This window comes from Hippopotamus amphibius, chromosome 2 (genome assembly GCF_030028045.1).
Source record: "Hippopotamus amphibius kiboko isolate mHipAmp2 chromosome 2, mHipAmp2.hap2, whole genome shotgun sequence".
In the NCBI taxonomy this organism is placed as follows: Eukaryota; Metazoa; Chordata; class Mammalia; order Artiodactyla; family Hippopotamidae; genus Hippopotamus; species Hippopotamus amphibius.
The window spans coordinates 97,682,100-97,703,520 of record NC_080187.1 but is presented as its reverse complement, the minus strand read 5'-3'; the positions used below and the strand labels follow the sequence as shown (position 1 = coordinate 97,703,520).

Below are 21,421 nucleotides of genomic sequence, written 5' to 3'. Positions count from 1 at the left end.
AGCACTAATGAATAACTAGCTCCCTTTGTCTCCAAGGACAGCAGAGCCCAACGAGAAATGTCATAGGCCCCGAAGTAAAACAAAAACCTTTTACAATGAAAATCTTCCCAATTATGTAGTCCTAGGGGCACTGCGAATGTGGAATTGTCTTAAATATTTAAATAGCTGTGTCAAACATGCTTATAGTGAAGATCATAAAACTGATTTCCCAGATGCTTGGAAAAACGCTTTTCTCGTAGTTTAATCACAGTCTGTAACTGTTGAGCAGGAAGTAGGAAGAAATGCCATTAGTGGTACAATATAACTTGGATTCTAAACTCACCAATTCTAGGAGGACCAGAAAGTTGCCAACTGCAGAATGTCCTCCACACTCAGTGGCAAAGACTAATATGAAAATTCTTATCTCAGCACATTAAAAATTTACATGTAGTAAGCAATCATTTTTAAAACAAATTTCTATATCTTAGAAATATAAAACTAAAAGTAACTTTTTCTCTGTATGTAGTACAGAGCAAATAAACAAATACACTCATGTTCCTGAGAACCGGGTTCTCACTGACAAATTCACAATGAGGAAGAACTCTGTGATGTTGTATTTTAACTGGAACTCATTATCTTGTTCTGGTGTATTTCCTCACTCTGCCCACAGAAAGGACCTAGAAGCAATGACATCCCAGAGCCAATAAGAACACCCTTTCATCCAGTTTCCCAAATACCATTTCCCGCTAAAAGGAACCTGAGCTTTTTGGGAAAATGGCTGATTCCAGGTCTGGGGCAGGGAAGTACAACTGAGCCTAGAGCATCCTGTTATGTCTCAAAGCAAGGAAGTACTTAATGGGAACATGTCAAAAGGACACAAGAACTGACTTGAAGGGAATCCCATTGGCCAAACCTGGGACAGCTTGAGCATCAGAAAAAATAATGATGGTAGTAAATTATAGCACAGTGAATTTTTAAAAAGAATACATGAATCTGCAATGACTCTAAAAGGGAGAAAAGCTCTCCTTTCCAGAAGAATATCAGCTAATAAACATAGAAGGAATGATAAAATCAGAAAATAACCATTATGCAATCAGCAACATAATAACTGATTCAGACAAGGATCATCAATAAATGCTATGAAAAGCTGTTAGAGAATAAGATATTCACATATGATTATTTGTTAATTTTGAAAAGTGTCCTTTACAATGTAGAGATCTGGTGACACCACTTTAGACAGACAACCAAAAGCAACATCACAAATACCAGGACAAATGAACATTTAGTACTTCCTGGTATAACACAATGGGTGGCGTATATATCACCTATGTAGTATTCCTGCCAAAAATGTTTAACCTGAACCCAACCATGAAGAAATGACCCGACAACTCAGATCGTGAGACAAGACAGCTGACCTGAACTCTTTAAAAAGTATCAACACATTTTGTCATGAAACACACAAAAAAAAGGCAGGGGGAGATGGCCATTCTAAATTAAAGGACACCAAAGAGACATGACAACCAAATGTAATGCATGATCTTTGATTAGATCCTAGATCAAAAGGAAAAAAAAACAGCTACAAAGAACAACAAATATAAGAGGGGGAAGAAAATAATACTTTATATTGTAAATAATAAGTAAAATAAAATATATGATGAATTTGAATATGAACTATATATTAAGCTATAACTAATACTGTTGTATCAAAGCTAAATTTCTTGGTTATTATTAATGTATTTCAGTTATATGGCTTGAAAGATACCCTGCTTAGGAATTTGGGGGTAAAGGGTCACAGTATCTGCAACTTACTTGCAAGTGTTTCAACTTACTTGAGAGAGAGGTAAAGGTGGCAAATGCTAAAAAGTAAAATACAATAGAATGTTATACAAAATGATATAAGACGGAATCTAACTTCTTAAAAAAAATATATTCAAGAATGAAGAATAAGTTATATTTAAGAGACTAGTTGTGTACAATTGGAAAATTAAGTGGAAGTAGTCGAGTATGGCTCCTGCAAAGGCCAATTAAAGGAGGTAGATTGCAGGGGAATAGTCCCCTTTGTCTTATTGCCTTTTGTCCTTCTTCATTTCTCCCTCACCCTCCTCAGAAGACAGAACCCACAGAGGTGCTGCAGTGAGGCAGACTAAGGGAAGCTCCATGATGTTGCACCTGTCTTCCTTGAGCTTTTAACCATTAGCAGCAATCACCAACCCTTGACTGCTCTTTCTATTCGAAAAAGGAACTCCTATGACAGAGGGTCCCAGATGTTCTCAGTTCACGGCATTCTTGTCTCGGTAATTTTTTCATGATACCCCTAGGCCAAAAGGAACACTTAACAGTTCTGTTTATTAAGTAGTTAGGTGTCAATAACTTAATAGTATTTATGTGCTAATTACTTATTAGCTGTTTGAAAAAATAACATGCAAATTTTTTAAAAAGCTTTTTTTTTCATTTTTAAATGACTTCAATAACTAATGGGATGTGTACTTCAATTATGCCTTCTACTACTTCTCAAACCTTGGAGTCAGATTGGACATCACCACCTTCACCTCCTATTTCACACTTATTTTCACTTAGTACTTGCTTTTTTTATTGTGGTAAAATAGACTTAACATAAAATTTACCATCTTAACCATTTTTTAGTGTACAGTTTAACGGCTTTAAATATATTCACTTTGTTGTACAACCATCACCACCACCCATCTCCAGAACTTTTTCATTTTCCCAAACTGAAACTCTGTACGCATTAAACAATAGCTCCCAATTCTCTCCTCCCCTAGTCCACAGTAACCACCACTCTACTTTCTGTCTCCATGAATTTGACTATTGTAGGAACCTCATATAAGAGGATTCATACAATATTTGTCCTTTTGTGTCTGGCATATTTCACTAGCATAATGTCTTAAAAGTTCATGCATATTGTAGCGTATGTCAGAATTTCCTTCCGTTTGAAGGCTGAATAATATTCCGCTGTATAGATATGACACATTTTTTTTTATCCATTCATACACTGATGGACATTTGGGTTACTTCTACCTTTAGCTATTGTGAAAAATGTTACTCTGAACATGGATATACAAACTACTTGCTTTTTTTAATCGCAACTACCAAATATGTAGTTTCTCAAAGATATGTTATCATCAAAAAGAACATACTGCAATCTAATGTTGAAACTGTGAACCTCCTCAAGCTAATGGCCTGCCTGGTGTTCAGGGATGTCACATATCCCATGTTTTCTTCAAAATTTAAAATATCTCGGGCTTCCTAGGTTGCGCAGTGGTTAAGAATCTGCCTGCCAATGCAGGGGATACGGGTTTGATCCCTGCTCCAGGAAGATCCCACATGCCGCAGAGCAACTAAGCCCGTGCGCAACAACTATTAAGCCTGCACTCTAGAGCCTGTGAGCCACAACTATTGAGCCCATGTGCTGCAACTACTGAAGCCCATGTGCCTAGACTCATGCTCCGCAACAAGAACAGCCACGGCAATGAGAAGCCCGCGCACAACAACGAAGAGTAGCCCCCACTTACCGAAACTAAAAGAAAGCCTGTGCACAGCAAAAAAAGACCCAACACAGCCAATAAAATAAATAAATAAATAATTGAATAAATAAATAAGTAAATAAATTTATAAAAAGAAAAAATATCTCACAGCTCCTTCAGAGTCTCCTGTGGTAACCCAGTGCCCTTGGCACACTATTTGGAAACCACACCCTACAATGTTAAAGCCACAGTATTTGAGTTTTCATATGTGCAGAACTCAATCCTTAACTAACATAACATTACAATCAAGTTTATATTTCTCATGAGGCTCCCACTGGAAATTTTCTAGTCTTCAAATCAGATGTTTGTCTTTATGACAATCCCCAAGTAACTTATTCTATTGGAGATATATAGAAAGATAAATAGATATATAGATATGCCTCCTATTGGTTCTGTTTCTCTGCAGAACCCTAATACACACACAGAGTCACAGAATCTTTGGCACTTATCCTTCTGGATCATGACACTATCAATAGTGCATGGGAAAGCAGTGGAAAATCAGGAGAGATGTCAATACCTCAAGTTTATCACATCATCCCCAAGGTTAAAATCCTTCCACAGCTTGCCAGTGTCCTCAAGATAGATCCAAACTCCTTGGTATGTCACTCATGATCCTTCATCTGACTACTGCTTATTCTTTTCCAGCCTCATCTCTTACCAGAGTCTCCACACCTCCCCTCAATGTGAAACCAGATAGAAGTCCATGAAATGCACCATGATCTCTCCCCATGATCTCTCCAGGTTTCAAGCGTGCTTTTCTCTCTACCCAGAGTAAGTTCCAGAGAGCCCCTGCCCCTTCACAGGCATGTGCATGCATACACACACACACACACACAGAGGACATACTCTTCCATGATTATAAGGCGAGCTCCTCATCCTTCAGGTGTCTGTCTAGATACCCTACTCTCCTCCCAGATCCACTTTTCAAGCACAGGCTGGGAACCCCTCCAAATGTTGCCATATCACCCTGAGTGTATCTCTACCAGAGTCTTAACTATGCTTTAAGTGCCCATTTATTTTTTTTTGAATTCTCAACTCCTTGAGGGCCAGGACTATATTTTATTGGCTATTATATCCCCAAAACAGTGGCTCACCCATAACATATGCTCAATAATTATTTGTAGAGCAAGTGACTGAATGAATTTCAAACAGTCCCAGATCACCATTCTAAACAGTTACTGGCTTAGTTTAGGAATTGTCATCCAAGATCTGAAAGGGACACATTCAGCCACTCCTGGCACCATCCAGACCATCCAAGCAGCAAGGCAAGGGGGAATAATAACACAGTTGTCCTCATTCCTTATCCATGCCCATGCATGCCCCAATCATGCAGACCCAGAGCAGGCACTGCAAGCTTGGAAGCTGAGCAAGGAGCCAGAAAATTGAAGAGAGGAGAATCAGGAAGAAGTGCTAATTTTTACATGAGTTCCAAGATGTATCAATCCTGAGAGTTTGTCATTCCTTAAGTACCAGAAGCATTTTTCAGAAGCTATGATTATAATTATAACCATTTCTAATAACTATTAAAGTAATATTCCCAAACTCCTTATTGCCTGGCAGGGCTTAGGTTACTTATTCTTTCTAGACCTTAGTTCCCTTATCAGTTAATCAACAAGAGCATACAACTCAGGGCTGTTGTGAGGAATAACTGAGACTATGTACTGGAAAGTACTTAACATGGTGCCTGACACATGCTAAGTTATGATACAATAAGTGCAAGTTATTAATATTATCACCATTATTACTGCCAGTCAGGATTTCAAACACAAGCATATACAAAAGCAAGCTACAGTTCACTAGTCAAGCATGAGTTGAAAGATTTTATGGGGCCTCAGTCCCTGAAAATACAAGCACACGAGCCTGACATTAAGAAACTTAGCTTGCCACCTCATGAACACAGCAACCTAACAATGACAGAGCTATTTTGGATGCAGCCCCCAGGGAAAATTTTTCCTATACTTACACTAAATATCAGTAGCTCTGAGAAATAAAACAACTCAAAACCAAACCTAGACCAAAATAAATAAGTAAAAAAGAAAAGAAAATGTTACACATGTTTAGTTTTTTTTTAAATCTACCCATTTATACCAACTTCTCTATATACAGAAATAGGCACTAAACAAACAACTTTTGGGTTACTTGCCTGATATAACTCATTATTCCTCAAAACTGGGTAAGTTATGAGTTAACTGGGTGAATGGCTAGTCACAAGGCTGCTAGTAATTTTATTTGGTGGTATAAACACTTAGTATAAACATTTAAAACTAAATGCTAAAAACACCTAAAGGAATATACAATCATGCTATTTTATATAACAAAGCTATATTTTACACGGGATACATACTCCTTCTTTTTTAGCCGAAATACGCACATCATTAGCAATATACCTTCATTAAGTCAACGTCAGTTTCTACAGAGAGCATTCAAATATTCTCCAACAATTATCCTTAATTTAAAACATGTGGTAATTCAAACATTACTGAGTTAAAAGCATTCTCTCTGCATTTCAAATTAAGTTTTTCTAGTTCTCCACAAGCACAAAAATACATCTTTTCATTATACTCTTCTAGCTGCCTTCTCTCTTGTCACTAGCTGTATGATAAAAATTATAGATTTTGCTCTTAGAATAACTTTTTTATCATTTTATGTACTAGTTCCTCATTTTACTGGCTATTAAAATTTCTCCCTTTTTCTTTTCCTTCCAAACACCACCTTTCTTCCAGCATCCAACCAACATAATGACACTTCCAGCCACTCATCTCCTCCACGGCCTGCAGAATCCAGCCCCTGGTAAGCCAAGGCACAGCTTTGTGTATCCAGAGGGTAGGATCATGTTAAACTTGCTCTTGCCCTTCCTCTACCACCACCCATCCTACCTCCCTGTTTCTGGTCTTTCTATCTCATCTTCCGCTCTGTTTCACAGTCCCATGAGATGACACATTTAACACTGTGGTGCTCTTGCCCTCACACATATGTACACTTCCACATCCTTTCCTAGAAAGCTACATATCATTATAAGACTATCAACTTTGACCCTGACACTGAATCATGTATTTTTCCATAGGATTTGCTGGCAAAGAGACAAGGAGGAGGAAAAAAATAGTGTCCACTTTTAAAAGATCCCAGAAATACAATCCTACCTTTCCCAGAATTTGGAGGAAAGGGGCTTCCAAACTCCTGCTGCTTTGGCTTTAAAGTGTGTGGCCCTGATATGCCTCCAGCCTGGGTGACCTGGAATCGTGGCTTCCCACTGGTGAGCACTTGTCCTCTGGGGCTCAAGGCAGGCAGATGGATGGGGCTCTCATTCATGTTGCTCTGAGGAGCCATCCCTCCTCCTGAGGGCATCTTGAGATGGAGGCTGTTAGCAAAGCTTCCAATGGCAGGGCTTGGTGTGCTGCCATAGGACGAGGGCCCAGGAGTCCCCAAATGGGCTCGAATGGGAGGAATGTGTTGGCCACTGACCATCCCAAGCCCCTGTAGGGTTCCTGATGTCCGGTGGAGATTCATGCTGCATGACCTTCCATTCATTCTGACAAAACCTGTAGCCAGGTTGGTCAAATATCCAATGACACTAATGATTCCTTTCAGGCAAAGTCCAATAAGTTATCCATGGTGTGCTTTATTAGCCTGTTTAAAAAAATAAATGCAGGCATTTTTAAAAGTAAAAAGGAAAATAAGTTACAATGAGTTTTCAACCTGTGTAGCATTCATATCAGGAAGAAAAGAAGCCCTCTCAGCAAAACAGTCTTTTATGTAGAACAGAGTTATTGAATACACGGTTCATTGGCAGGCACTCTCCCCTCCTGCATTCATGGTAGACATGGATTATGGATCATTGCATTGTTTTTTTGCCCCTGAACTCTTCTCAATACAGTGCTCTTGGCAACTACAACCAATCTACTGGTGCCAGCTTGCAAAATGAAACTTATTTTGCTCCACAGAGGATTTGTCTGTACTAGTGAACATTTGCTACAGTGGATGCATCCTGGGAAACCCAAAAGCCTCACCTTCATGAGCTGTGAGGCTAGTGCTTCAAAGTTTCCAGTAAACAAACAAAAAGCCGATATAACCTCTAAATGAGATTATGGGAACATTAAACCATCTCAGATTTTTACTCTACAAGCAATTTTTTTCACAGTCCCTAGATTTACAAAAGACTTAAAAAGAACAGGCATGGGAATCTCACAAAGTCTTCATATATCCATATATCCAAATATTCACAGCAGCGTTAGAGTCTTGGTTCTATATTGATCCTGAGTTATGGGGATGGAAATAGAATCAACATCATAATACTCTCACCTTCCAGTAAGATCCTAGAAAAGGAAAAAGCTGTGTGAAATGCTTTATGGAAAGCATAAGGACAAAACACCCTTCTAAAGGTGAGTATGTTCACCATGTACCACACACAGTAAACCAACAGTAGTCCACGAAGCTTCCATCTGCCATCCTACCACCCCCTTCCTCAAGTGGAAGAGGGAAAACCAAAAGTAGTGATGTAGCCACAGGACATCATCATCCATCTGTATATAATAATATCAGTACTCCCCGGTTACAAATCATTAGGAAAGGCCTTTTCCTCTCTTGATCAATAGTTCCCCAAAATGTGTGTAATGACATGACTAAGTGCCACTACTTCAAATAAATGACAGACACAGTCACAATCTGTATTCGTTTATATAAACATGATAGTCATGGAAAGAAGCCAAAGCTGAACAAACACAAGAAATATAAACCAAGTGCAAAGTAGTAATGGCCAGATATCCTCAACTCTATGATTCCTACTTTTTCTCTATGATCCATTCAATGTCTTAGACGAATATTTGCAGCTCAGCTCCAAAATGACTGTTCCATAAATCATCGAGTACCGGACATCAAGGACAGCAAACTTTTTGTGAAAAGTTTTTAAAACAAAACAAAAAGAAACAAACAAAAAAAATTTTTAAAAATCAAAAAAAGAAAAGAAAAACTACAGGTATCCCTTGCTTTTCAAAAGTTCATTTTACGTCACTTTGTCACTTTGCTTTTACAAAACTTACCGAAGTACCTGTTTTAACTAACCAAAAGAAATTTGAGGAGGATTTTCACTTTGATGAAAAAAAGTGAAAAGCAAAAACAGCAGTCTGTAGGGGGCCATTATAGAGGCAATTTTCAACCCAAGCAGTGACAGTGGCACCACCAAGCTCCTTTGCTGGGAACTACACTCAGCGTCTCAACTTCAAGCCTCCATAGCGCTGAACTGTGTCTGTGAGCATCTGTGCTTTATCTCGATTTATTTTGTGCTTCCCTTAGCAATATGTGTCCTAAGGTAATTGCTTCTTCGCTTTATGCTATTTCAGCTGATGAAAGATTTCATAGGAACACTCTACTTTCAGACAGCAGGGTAAACCTGTAGTATTTAATTTTCAAGCCAAGCACTCACTGTGCCTTCTGCAAAGCTGACTGTATGTGCCATATGCTGAGTAACTTCCAAAAATTACCAACAATATAAATCTGGAATGTTTTCTTCATCTTTACCAAGTCTCCACTTTATTAAGAATTCTATCAGTCTGCCACATTTGATACTGATATGCCATCTAGTCCTTGCAAACAATCCTAGGTCTCACTACTGTCCTTCCCTCCACTACAGTGGCCAAGAAGGGACAAATAAATCCAATGCGGACTATCAAAAACTGCATCATTTCAGTTCTTTTATGGAACAATAAGAAACGAACCCTGATATCAGACTGGTTGTAAGATTTTTTTTTTAATGCTGGAAAAATTCCAATGCCTTTTCTGCTGCATCCATTGAGAACTCGAGTGTATTACCAGCTGGTCTGCTGATTCACTGGTTGTGGGCAAGAGTCATTTAATGTCTCTGTGCTTTGCCAGATGATATTGGACCATCTATGCACCACTCACTGATAAAACAGTGTTCTCTGAGGCACTTTGAACCTTGCAGAAGAAAGCACTTATTCAGTACCACTCCCCCCCACCAAAAAAAGGCAAAATAAATATGTCGTATTGGCAATTTGTTGAAAATGAGGAATTATCCAACATGACTGGAAATATGAGTCACTAAGACCATGGTCCAAGTGACAAGTTTCTGCAGATTTGCAGACTATGCCCATTTCCAGGTTTTTAAAAATAAGGGAGTCAATTTTGGCAGCAAGATCATACACAAGAAGGAATTCTCATCAAAAATCTGGATAAAAACATATAAATAAGTACTTAGCATTAGGTCAGATCATTAAGAAGGTGAGTTTGTAAGAAGGAAAAATAAAGAACTGAGAACTTAATTATCAGAACTCATACTTGCCTGGATATTTATTTTATTTTTATTCTTTATAAACCACACTCCTGTTTTAAATAGCTTTAGGGTGAAAGTAAAAATAACAACAACAAAAATGTACTTAAATTTTTATTACTAAAAAAGCAACAGCCAGAAAGTAAAGTGATTAATACCATAAAGAAAAAACAGTAGGTCAGTGGTGTGTGAGCTGAGAAAAACCAGCCTCAAGACAAAAATAAAATAAACTGTATGAGAAAATATGCCAAATAATCCAGTTTTCACATTAATTATATGAACAGACTTTTCAAGCATTAGATACCAGAATTTTAAAATCAATTTGTTTATTCACATCATATATTTTAATTACTTTTTGGCCAGGTCATGCTATCATGTACAATTCTAAGCCCACTTGGTAACAAAAAAGGAATAAACAGCTAACTTTTAAGGAAGACTCATCCTCACTGAATCAGAATGAACAGGGTACTCAATCAGAAGTTAGGACACCTGAGCTCTACTTGTGGCAAATCATTTATAACTTCTCTGGACAGTTTTTCATCCACAAAATGAAGAATTTGGTGATAATCATTTGAAATTTTGTTCTTCCAGATAATTAAGAAAAGGAAGATTATGGAAAATACTCATTTACTATGATGAAGGATAAATTTGTAGATTTTATACCTATGGCACTTAAATCAAAGGAACTGGGTGGATATGAAAGCAAAAATAACAGTAATTTCTACTGATTCCATCAAAGCAAGAGCTGATAGGAGGCTTTCACATCAACAATGTGTTGAAAGATAACACCCACCTTGAAAAATGAACACTGGGGTTAAATTTTCCTACACTTTGCCAGAAAGTAAAATCACAAGTAATCACTATCAACACCTGACTGGTAGGATTCCACTGGAATAGCATCTTTCTATTTAAAAACTTAATCAAGTTCTACAGCATTACCTTCCCCTCTGTCCTCCATCCAACCACTCTAACCCAGGCATCAACAGAAAAAAAAGAAGGAAAAGAAAAAGCAGGGAAAAACCAGAAGTATAAATTTACAGTACTTTGAATCTGACATACTAATACATTTAGATTTTTAATACTCCATCAGTTCAAACAATGAAAATGTTCATTCATTCTGCTATATGAGTCAATATAAGTTAATAAATTTTTCCTTTCGACCACTTGAAAACTCTTAAAACACACTCCGGTAAGTCAGGTCAGAGAGGAAATTACTTAACCCCTAAGGAAAAGGCACAAAACCATTTAATGATAATTTCATTACATTTCTAGAAAAGCTACAACTTTAATCAAAATACAAGATCATGACTCTACCTTCTACACGAGTCTCGAGGCACCGTGCCTCGTGGATTAAAACACTAAACAAAGCAATGTTAACTCATCACTTCAAGAAAATTCCAAAAAACACAAGTTCCATGATATCTATTTACAGCCAAAAGCCCTTTCTTAGTTAATATTATTAATAGACTCATCTAGAGTCATAATTCATCTGATGAGCCAGTTAATTATTAATTTTCATACATCATTTCATTTCCTTAGGCTACATTTAGCCTTTGTTACATTTTCCATTCCTTATGCCACAAGCATTTCTTACCCTGCATAGAAAACCTGATAATGAGACACGAAATACTGGTCAGCAAACAAACTGCTCCTGGGCTGGCTTCTCATATATAAGTCTAAACCATCTAAAATATAGTTTTTATTAATTCTTTTTATTTTTTCCCCTTCGGGTTAATGATTGTATAATTTCATTAACACTGACTTTTCAACATCGCTGCCTTGATCACTAATAGGCCCATGGGTTTCTCTCGTTACAGCTTTGCAGCCAGAAGAATATAGAAATGAAAAGCCTATTGATAGATAATGTTATTCTTATGCACGGCTGCAGTGTGAAGCACATTTTGCAATTCAATCAAGGACAGATAGAGCTGAATGTTCTTAGATCCCAGGAGTTCATTTTAATAAGCAGAATGTACCTTGTCCTAACACAGGTGACTGACTCCTCAGAAAAGATTGTATAAACAAAAACCAATCGTGTAAGTCATTTTATTGGCAACAATATAAACACAGCTATATGAGATGTCACCAATAAATCAAAATTATTCTTGTCTGCAATTTTAACAAGAGGAAAGTGCAAACATGTGCCTGTGAAGCTGGAGGATATTATAGAGGAAATGCACTGGATGTGTACAGTATCATTTCTCTAAATTGAAAGTATATTAAGTAACCAGCAACAAAGTATAGTTGATAATTTCCATGGTTTCATAACTTCATACAGTGAGGCTGACAGACTCACAGACTTTACAACAGAAGCTACACAGAAACACAAGGATGGAATAATTCCACATTTGGGATATGGAGAAACTTAGAAAGGTTACACCTGGTAATTAGCACATATAGACCATACAGTCAATTGGGCACTACCAAGGTCTAATAGAGATAATTCAAGAATATTAACATATTTATCTTGGAAGGCAGCTATGCTCACCACTAAACCACCAACGCACAATATATGTATCTTGAATACTAAAATATTTCGTATTAAAGCAATATAATCACCAATAAAATGATATCAAAGAGGTTTAGCTTTGAGTTATACCATACTTCAATTAAAAGTATGAAGATACATCAGTGTTCCCTTCAGAAATTCAAGACCATTCTACCAAAGATCACTCAGAAAAAATAATATAGTGAACCTATGGATCCCATCTAATAGAATTCCTGACTTTGTTTTATCTGTGATTCCAATCATTTGCTATCAAATTAGAGATATACACATTTTAACTTTTTTACATAAAATTTTCTCAAAAATAAAAATAATCTTCCCTAAATTTATGGAGCAAAATATCTGGCAGTGCATTTTTAATCAAATTAGTGGCTATGATACTAAAAATGTGGGTAAGTAAATAGGGACAGGACACTGAGGAAAGAAAGAGAAGGGAAAGAAAGAAGAGGGACATAAAGAAGGAGAGGCAAGGGCAGGGGAAAGGAGTGGGGAAAAAATGGCCAAATCTAATGCAGGAATTTATTCTGTAGTTAGTTAATCCTAACTTAAAAATCAGAAGCAGCATTGAGAACCTTCCACACAATGCTAGTGATTATGGATTTCTAGAAGAAATTCAGAACCTTCAGGAAAATACCACTGGAGGGCAATATTAGAAGTTCAATAACCTCTCTTAGAATCTACTTTCCACACTTCAATGCATCTATGCAACTCTCATATCCCCCTAACTTACTAAATGTCACTACTTTTAGTAGTAATTACCTATAAGTTTCATCGATTTTGCCTTAGTCATGAACTCATCAATTAGTACAGAAAGCTCTAGAAAAATATGGCCCTACCAAAAACGACAACAGAGAGGGGGACAGTTTGTGATTCCCATAATCAGCTGCAAGAAATCACACAAAATGAGAACAAACTTGAAACCAAAAAGATTTTTAAGACAGAGGTAAGTGCAGAAAGGTAACCATGCCTTGGCCCATGCACTGGACCAAGGTGAATATGGGCCATAAGTTCCTAGATCTATGTTTAACAAAGTACTGTTTCTAAAACTCTGTTTTTCAAATTGATTGCAATCCACTGGTGAGCCCTGAAATCAATTATTCAATAGGGAAAATATTTTTTTAGTGAAATAGAACCAACTAGAATAAAATAGAAGCTATTAATGTGCATCAAACCTATTAATGGTTAAGAACTGCTTCATTTAAATGATTTGTGGGTGTATATGTCTGCATATCCATATGCATAGTGTGTTCTGGGTAAGATGAAAAATATATTTTCTGGTGGGTTATAGACAAAAAAGCATAATTGCTACTGTTATAAGAGCATCTGGACTATCTGCCTGCCCAGGTACCTACCAAGAACATCTGTACATAGAGAGAATTAAACAGTCAAAATAAAACAAATACCATAATATAGCTATAATGAAGAAAAGATCTAAATGTTTGACATTTTTAGCTTTATGAAAAATAAGGATTAAATAACACAAAGCTACACTCCCACCACTGTTATCTTTCACTTTACCTTTTATTTAGTATCAATTGATCAATTATGTTCTACAAATATCAATTAACCTACTGACTAGCAGAATCAGGATCAAAAGGACTGTCAATTTTATATCTTCCTTGTTGCAAAGGGTAGATGACCTTCCCTGGAATAAAACTTCACTTTTGGGCTTCCCTGGTGGTGCAGTGGTTAAGAATCCACCTGGCAATGCAGGGGACATGGGTTTGAGCCCTGGTCCAGAGAGACCCCACATGCCTCAGAGCAACCAAGCCCGTGCGCCACAACTACTGAGCCTGCTCTCTAGAGCCTGTGAACCACAACTACTGAGCATATGTGCCACAACTACTGAAGCCCGAGCACCTAGAGCCTGTGCTCCGCAACGAGAAGTCACCACAATGAGAAGGCCGCACACCACAATGAAGAGTAGCCCCCACTCACTGCAACTAAAAGAAAGCCGGCATGCAGCAGTGAAGACCCAACGCAGCCAATAAATAAATAAATGAATAAATTTATTAAAAAAAAAACCTTCACTTTTACAGTGCTAAAGGGGGGAAAGTTTAAATTAACACATAACTGCCTTTGAGAACAGAGTTTTTTGAAATGTGTTCTTAATATGAGTTAACCATCAGATCCTATAAAGAGGAATTTGAAATGGAAAAAGGAACACATTCCCAATGATGTCACCACTGAATTAATTACCTGAATTGCAAAGAGTGAACACCACATGGCCATGGTTTGAGACACAAAGGCTTCTTCAGAAATATAAAAGAAAAGTAACTGGCTGGAGATTTTTCTTTAAAAAAAAAAATCCATCCTCACGCAAGGAGATAAACAGGTTGTAAAATATGGCAAATGAAAATGCATTCTTTGTCACCTAGTATGTATAAATAACTACTCAGCCCATGTGAATAGCTGTTTGCAAAGCTAAGACTCACAATCCTTTCAAAAGGGTAATAAACATATACCTATGGAAGATTCTAGAAATAAACTGAATTTAACATTCATTAAACCAAATATTCAAATATATTAAATTATCCCTATCACGTGTAACTGAGTGATTTCTTTCCTTCAGTGTAGTTACTTATTGCTTAAACGTAACCAACGTAACTATTTTTAGCGGTTGGTAGACAGAAGTTTTATAAAAGTTAAATTATGTTCACTGACATCACTGCAGAAGTATGAACGTCCACAACAATGACTAGGCCCTTAACCAACATGACAACATATTTATTTTTTTAAAAAAAAACCCTACATGAATGACTCAGTCAAGTTACAGACAGAAGTGGAATCTATTGGTCATGCTGCAAAGGTTGGGAAAACATTAATCCATTTCTTCACACAGGAATAAGAAGAATTCATACATAGGCTTGGCATCTGGTTAGTTTTCTGTGTACAGTATTGAGCAGGCCTAGAAAGGAAACTTCATAGATCTGGCTCAGAACTTCAGAAATAACTGACATTGAGAAAGTCTGACCTTTTTATTGGGGAGCTTGGGACAGGGTCTGATCTTGCACCGTAATCCTATCTGCCCATCTGCAGTTCAGTGAGGCTTGCTGCACCTGAAGGAATGTGTAGTTCTTCCCCCGAAGAGATCATGTCAGACAAGAATGGCCCCCACCGCTTTCTTTAAGTCTGCTCTCAACTACTTAGAGCCTTCATGATTTCAGTTTTACAAATAAATCCCCTGATTTTGTTCCCAAAGTAGAACACGATTGGATCCTTGTTTCTGTTCATCCTACATATTGCCTTTGAGTCCACTGGAGTGGTCTTTCCCCTCCTCCCTTCTTTTACCCTCTTTTTTACCCCAAATCCAGATTCTACTCGCCCTCCAGGCCCACCCCACCTCAGGCCTTCTCTGATCCTCTCTTAATCCCTCTGTTTCTGATCTGTAACATGGTGAGAATTACACTATTGTTCCTAGTTCACAGCATTTTAGAATACTAAATGAGATAATACATGTTACTTGTTTAGCACAGTGCCTGGTACATAGAAGGATCTGATAAACATTGACTATTTCACTCTGTGCATCTCCTTTAACATTCATAACTTCCTACGTTGCCTTATAGTTATTGGCCTGTGTTTCATCTTCCTGTCTAAATTCTAATTTCATTTAGTTTTGGACTATGTCTAATTTATCTTTGAACTTTCCCCAGCCCTTACAGGTATACAGACTATTTTATACCTATATATTTATATTTTTTACACTACATGTGTCATACATACTGACATTTCATATATATTTATGCATACGTATTATTATATTTATATTTATCACACTGCACTGCTTATTTATACTGAAAAGTATGGTATAAATGAAATACATAATTATATATTTATATATTAACATCCTATATTTATCATTTATTCCCTGAATAAATACAGTCTAAGTAAGGTGTGTCCATAAAATCATGAACCCTACGCTCTGTGCTCTGTGTCTTGTGGAACCAGTTTAATTACAGTTGAGTGCTTCCTGGTTTATACCTCCTAGTCTATTCCTTTCTCTATTAGAACAAAGCAGCATAAAAAATCTATCTCACTCTTCTGAGCAGGCATATTATTCTTGTCTTTATCTTGGCATACTCGTGAACAATGAAAAATGCTAGCTAAAAGCCACAAAACAAATACAGTCATTTCAGTACTGCGACCAGGCACTTCTTTTGATGTGGGGGTTGTTGGTCCTAACAGAGAGGCTGCCAAATGCATTTTGGGTTGTCATGGTGTAAGCTGCTCCTCAGCATTCTCCTTGCTCACTCTGAAGCTGGCCTCACTCTGTAGTTTCACTCATGTCTGTTCAGTCTCCCTAATCAGACAGTCATTAGGATAGAGAATAGGGCTTCTGTTTCATTAGTGTTTTTCCTTAATTCTATCATATTAAGTAATGCCTGACCAACTAATTCCTGCAAGCCAGATTGTTCCCCTAAACTTTAAAGGGGAGTCCAAATTATTTGACCTCCTAAAAGGTTGTTATATCAGCGAAAGAAGCCAGACCCAAGAGTGCATATTGAATTATCCTATTTACATAAAGTATAAAAAATGGGCAAAATTATTACATCTGTTAGAAGTTAAGGCAGTCATCACTCTTGAAAAGAACACAGTGACTAGGAGGGTTTGGGGAAGATAGTGATGAGAAGAGAGTAAGAGTGATGTTTCTGAGGTGCTGGTAATGTTCCATTTCTTAATCTGAATGCTAGTTATGCAGTTGTGTTCAGTTTGTGGAAATTCATCAAGCTTAAGATATATGTACTTTATCAATATTTTATTTTATCTCAATAAAAATTTGGGGTTTTGTGTCAACTCTGCCTAAAGGAAGTGGAAAACTAAGAAAACTTGGAATTTGAGCATCTTTAAATCAAACTGCATGTTAATGTCATTTTAAAGACTTTTCTGTAAGTTTTATCTTCCTGGAAAGAGTAAGGCAGCATGGTTATATTGCGCAGATTTCCTATGTGCCATTTATTTATATTTTAATTTTATTTTCAGTCCTCATTGAGTCTATAAGCCAACCAAACTTTGAGAAAAGTTAAATGTTAAGTCTTGTATTTCAACCTTCTTTATAATATCTTCTACAGAAAATTATTACAGAAACACAGAAAATGACTTGGCTCCAAGGAAGAGAATGTGCACAGGATGCCACTTCCTGAATTATCTCCTTCAAGAAGTACTCCTTCTATATTCTGAAAGAACTATAAATTAACATTCCAACTCCAGAGATCAATAACTACAATATGAGAGAGACAACACAGGAAAGAATGTCCTCAAATTAATTTACTAGCAGGAAAGAACACTCAGAGAAAAAAGACTGAGAACACTGAGCTCTCTTCTGAAATATGGAAAGACCACTTTCTGCCATATAAATGAAGGCAGGGCTGGTTCAAAACATTAATTTGCTATTATTTAACCTCCCCACCCTGCCTATTTTGGCCAAATAAAAATGTCACCCGCTAGGTGGACCCTGGAGTCCATCCAAAAAAAAAGTTGCTTTTCCTATTTGGAATCATGATCACTTCCTCCCAAGCAAACCAACTGACACCAAGTATTCAATCTCTGACAAACTCTTTACTATTGAGGGACTTGGATGGAATCAGGGACCAGATAAAAGATGCTCTCTCAAACTGGTCTAATGTGAACCAAGGAGAGATGGAGATATAGCAGCAATTAGATTTAACTATTCACTCTGCAGGATTACTGAGTCCTCTCAGCAACAAAAGAGAGGACTTCAACTACCAATATGGAAAGGCATTTGAAAGAAACTGGAAAGGAAATCCCCCATTCTTCTTTTCCAAGGTAGTGCTAGGGCTAGTCTAGGTGCACAGATGACTAGTGAAAACATATGAAAACTGTAATGCATTCAAAGGTGATCATTAAACTTCAACAGTTCCCAACTGCAAAAATAACATCTAATATCACACACTCCTGTCTCTAAATGGCTTCAAACATTCGTTTGTGGCAGATCGTTTTTCTACAAACTTTTGCAGGTTGCACCTGTTTCACACTTCACCATAAGCAAACTTGGAAGAGGGAGAAAAGAAGCAATGGAAAAATTTAAACCAATGCAAATCAATTTTATACAAAAAACAAATTTCCCCATTTATATAAAAAGGGAGGTCCAGTAGGAAGCGCTACAGAGGGGGAAACAGACATCTGGCTAACTCCCAAGGCAGAAATCATGACTCATCAAAGCTTTCAGAAGGGACAGAATGAGACTCCGCATTTGTCTTGAGTTCACCTTCAGGCCAAGAAATTCTCTCTGAACTGGGAACTGGGAAACTTGAGTGTTTGCGCTGCGAGTGTGACAACTGGCTCTGAGGCCTTGGGCAAAACTCCTAAAAGTCTCTGGGTCTCAGTTTCCTCATCCGTAGGTCATCATCAAGATCCCATCTAACCATACAGTCTATACTTGAGAGTCCCTCTTTCCACAACCTAAGGGGAACGGGTCCGCTGGGGGGAGCTGCAGAACATTCCTCTCTCAAACTCCAGAGGCCCCAGACCCAAACTCTGGGGAGATGCTATGTCCTGTAAGTAGGTGAAGAGAGGGTGCAAAGCCCTCTTCTCTGTAAGAGGGGGCCGCAATTCCAGCTATCAAGTCCCTGAGTTTCTGGAAGTACCCTCCACCCCCAGCCCCCGCCCGGAGTTTAGATGCTGCTGGGATGAGGACCCAGCTGACGCCCAGGAAAGCCTAACAAGGGAGTAAGGAATACCAAGCAAGGGGGCGGAGGCCTCTTCAGCCAGGAGGAGGGCTGGAGAGATCCGGAGAGGTGCCGGGGACCCGCCAGACGAAGGAGAAGCACGGGGGGCAGGGCAGGAGAAGGGCAGCCCTTATCTGTTCATGACCACCTTATCTTGGCCAGAGGCGATGCAAGGCCCCTGCCCCTGGGCTTTCTGGCGTGGAGCGAGGGGCGAGTCCGTGGACAGAGCTGACAGAGCCCTGCTGGGGACGCGCTCCTGCGACCCCGTTACTCTCTGGCCGCCTCTGCCCCTAACCCTCGGCCTTGTCCGCAAGCAAGCGCAGCAAAAACAAAACAAACTCGTGCAGGCTTCCTGTTGTGCAACTCAATCCTGAGTAAGTCTGGGCCGAACGCGCGCCGCCGAAGGCCGGCGGCTGGGAAGTCCAAGAGGCAGAGACCAGCGCACTGCCCGGCCCAAGCCCGAATCCGGAGCGAGCAAGCAGCCCTGCTCGCTGCTCTTGGGAGCGCACGCCCCCGCGCCGCACGCACTGCGCGGGCCGGGAGCCCCCACCCAGCTAGCGTCCTAATCCTTGTTCTTCTTTCACTTCTTGCCTCTTAGACACCCACCCCCAAGTCGAGGGTGAGACCCGGAAAGCCAGAAACGACCTTTCAGAAAGTTTCTCCCTACAGGTACCTAATTGAATCATCCATAGGATGACAAATCCGTCAGAGCCAAGTTTTCCAGACACTTGGGTGACTTCCTCATCACCGAAGTGACTTGTCAGCTCCAGTGAGTAACTTGGAAGTGTCGCTCCAGGCAAGGTGTGTGTTTAGGAGAAAGCCGGCTGCTCACTCACGCTTTCCAGAAAGCGGCCTCGGGCGACTTCAAAATACACACAGGGTCATTTATAGGGACTGGAGTCGTGCGCAGGACAAAGTCCCCGAGACTGAGACATTTTACAAACAGTGCTGACATTTTGTCGGGCCCTATAAAAATGTAAATATGAGGTGACAAACCTAGTAGAGAGTGTGCGCGTCTGAAACTGCGCATTTTGCGGCATGGGTTATAGTTATAGTTACAAGACCTGGCGGCTGCGAGTCGCCGGACCCGTCCCCACGAGGAGTTAATGTACCCCCTACAGGAGGACCTCCGGAGCAATGGGGAGGGACATCGGCTTGGGTGAGACACAGCACGGAAAACAGCCTTCGTTAGAGCTCCACAAACACGTGGAACTGGAAAAGGCAACTAAAGCCCCGTGAGCGCGAGAGAGACCTTATGTCAACCCATCAATTCCCACCTCTCCGAAGTTTCCCTTCAGTGGGGGCTCATGGGTGGCGTGCACGACCATGCCCTTGTATTCCGTAACTTGCCCTGATTTTGTAGCCTTCTGGACCCTGTAGTTTAGAAGAAAAGCCAAAAAACAAAAAAGTCTTACTAATTAGAAAAACTTTAAAACCTTGTTGATTTCCTTTCCGTCTTCTCCAGTCAACGCTTTTAGGCAACTGACAAGAACACAGCTTGATTCCCAATTGAGAATTGCTATATATCTCAGTAAACAGATCTTTTAGAGAATCTGGGTGTTGGGGTGCGCGTATTCTTAAACCTGAGCGAAGGCCACCAGCTCAGAGTGGAAATATTTCTAATCCTTAGTTTGTATCTCTGAGCATTGTAACTCCCCCACATTCTCAAGCGCCTGGCTCCCGTCTTTCGCGTGCGAGCAAAGTTCCTATGGCATCCACTTACCAGGTAACCGGGATTTCCACAACAAAGCCTGGCGTGCGGGTCCCTTCCCCCGGCCAGCCAGAGCGAGTGACAGCGGGCGGCCAGCGCTGGAGAGGAGAAACTTGGGGCTCCAGCCCTTCAGCGCGCTCCCCCGGCTCTGCCTCCTTAGGAAATGAAAACTCCCATCCAAGCCGGGGGACAGAGCGCGGAAACCCGGCCCAAGTGCCGTGTGTGCGCGCGCGTGTGCTAGGGCAGCGGCGGCAGGGGGAGGAGGAGGCAGAAGTGGGGTGGCCGTACCCTCCGCATCAGCTCATTCTGCCGTCCCCCCCTCCCCCCGCCGCGCGCGCGCACACACACACACCAAATAATGTCTTTAAAAAGTTGAGTTTCGACTTTGTGCCTTGCGCGTCCTATTCATCCTCGCTCTGGGCCTGGGGTTGCGTCTGGGGGCCAGTGCGGGATGCTGGCTAATTGCTTTCGGCGGGTTCCGTCGGGAGAACGCTGGTACGAGCCTAGACGGCTGCGGGGAGGGGCAGTGGTGGCGGCCCCAGCTCTGGTGCCCGTGCGCGCCGCGCTCTGGGCTGCCCTGGCGGCGCAGTGTGGACGCGGCTGCAAGGAGAGGGGAAGGGGGAAGAGGGAGGGAGGGAGGGAGGCGGCCTGGGAGGAGAGTGGATGTGTGTGAGGCCGCGAGGGCCGGCCTGTAGCCAGCTGCTTCCTGAGTGT

General features: G+C 39.9%; 1 protein-coding gene across 1 annotated transcript in view; it reads right to left on the bottom strand.

Moving 5' to 3' along the window:
• GLIS3 (GLIS family zinc finger 3) overlaps nucleotides 1-21,011 on the bottom strand; it is a 467,139-nt gene extending 446,128 nt beyond the window's left edge. The window contains exons 1-2 of the mRNA XM_057721332.1: nucleotides 20,720-21,011; nucleotides 6,662-7,148 (exon numbers count right to left, since the gene is read on the bottom strand). Coding sequence (XP_057577315.1) covers nucleotides 6,662-7,049 — 388 coding nt within the window. The 5' untranslated portion in view covers nucleotides 7,050-7,148; nucleotides 20,720-21,011. The remainder of the gene's footprint in view (nucleotides 1-6,661; nucleotides 7,149-20,719) is intronic.
• Nucleotides 21,012-21,421: the final 410 nt, after the last annotated feature.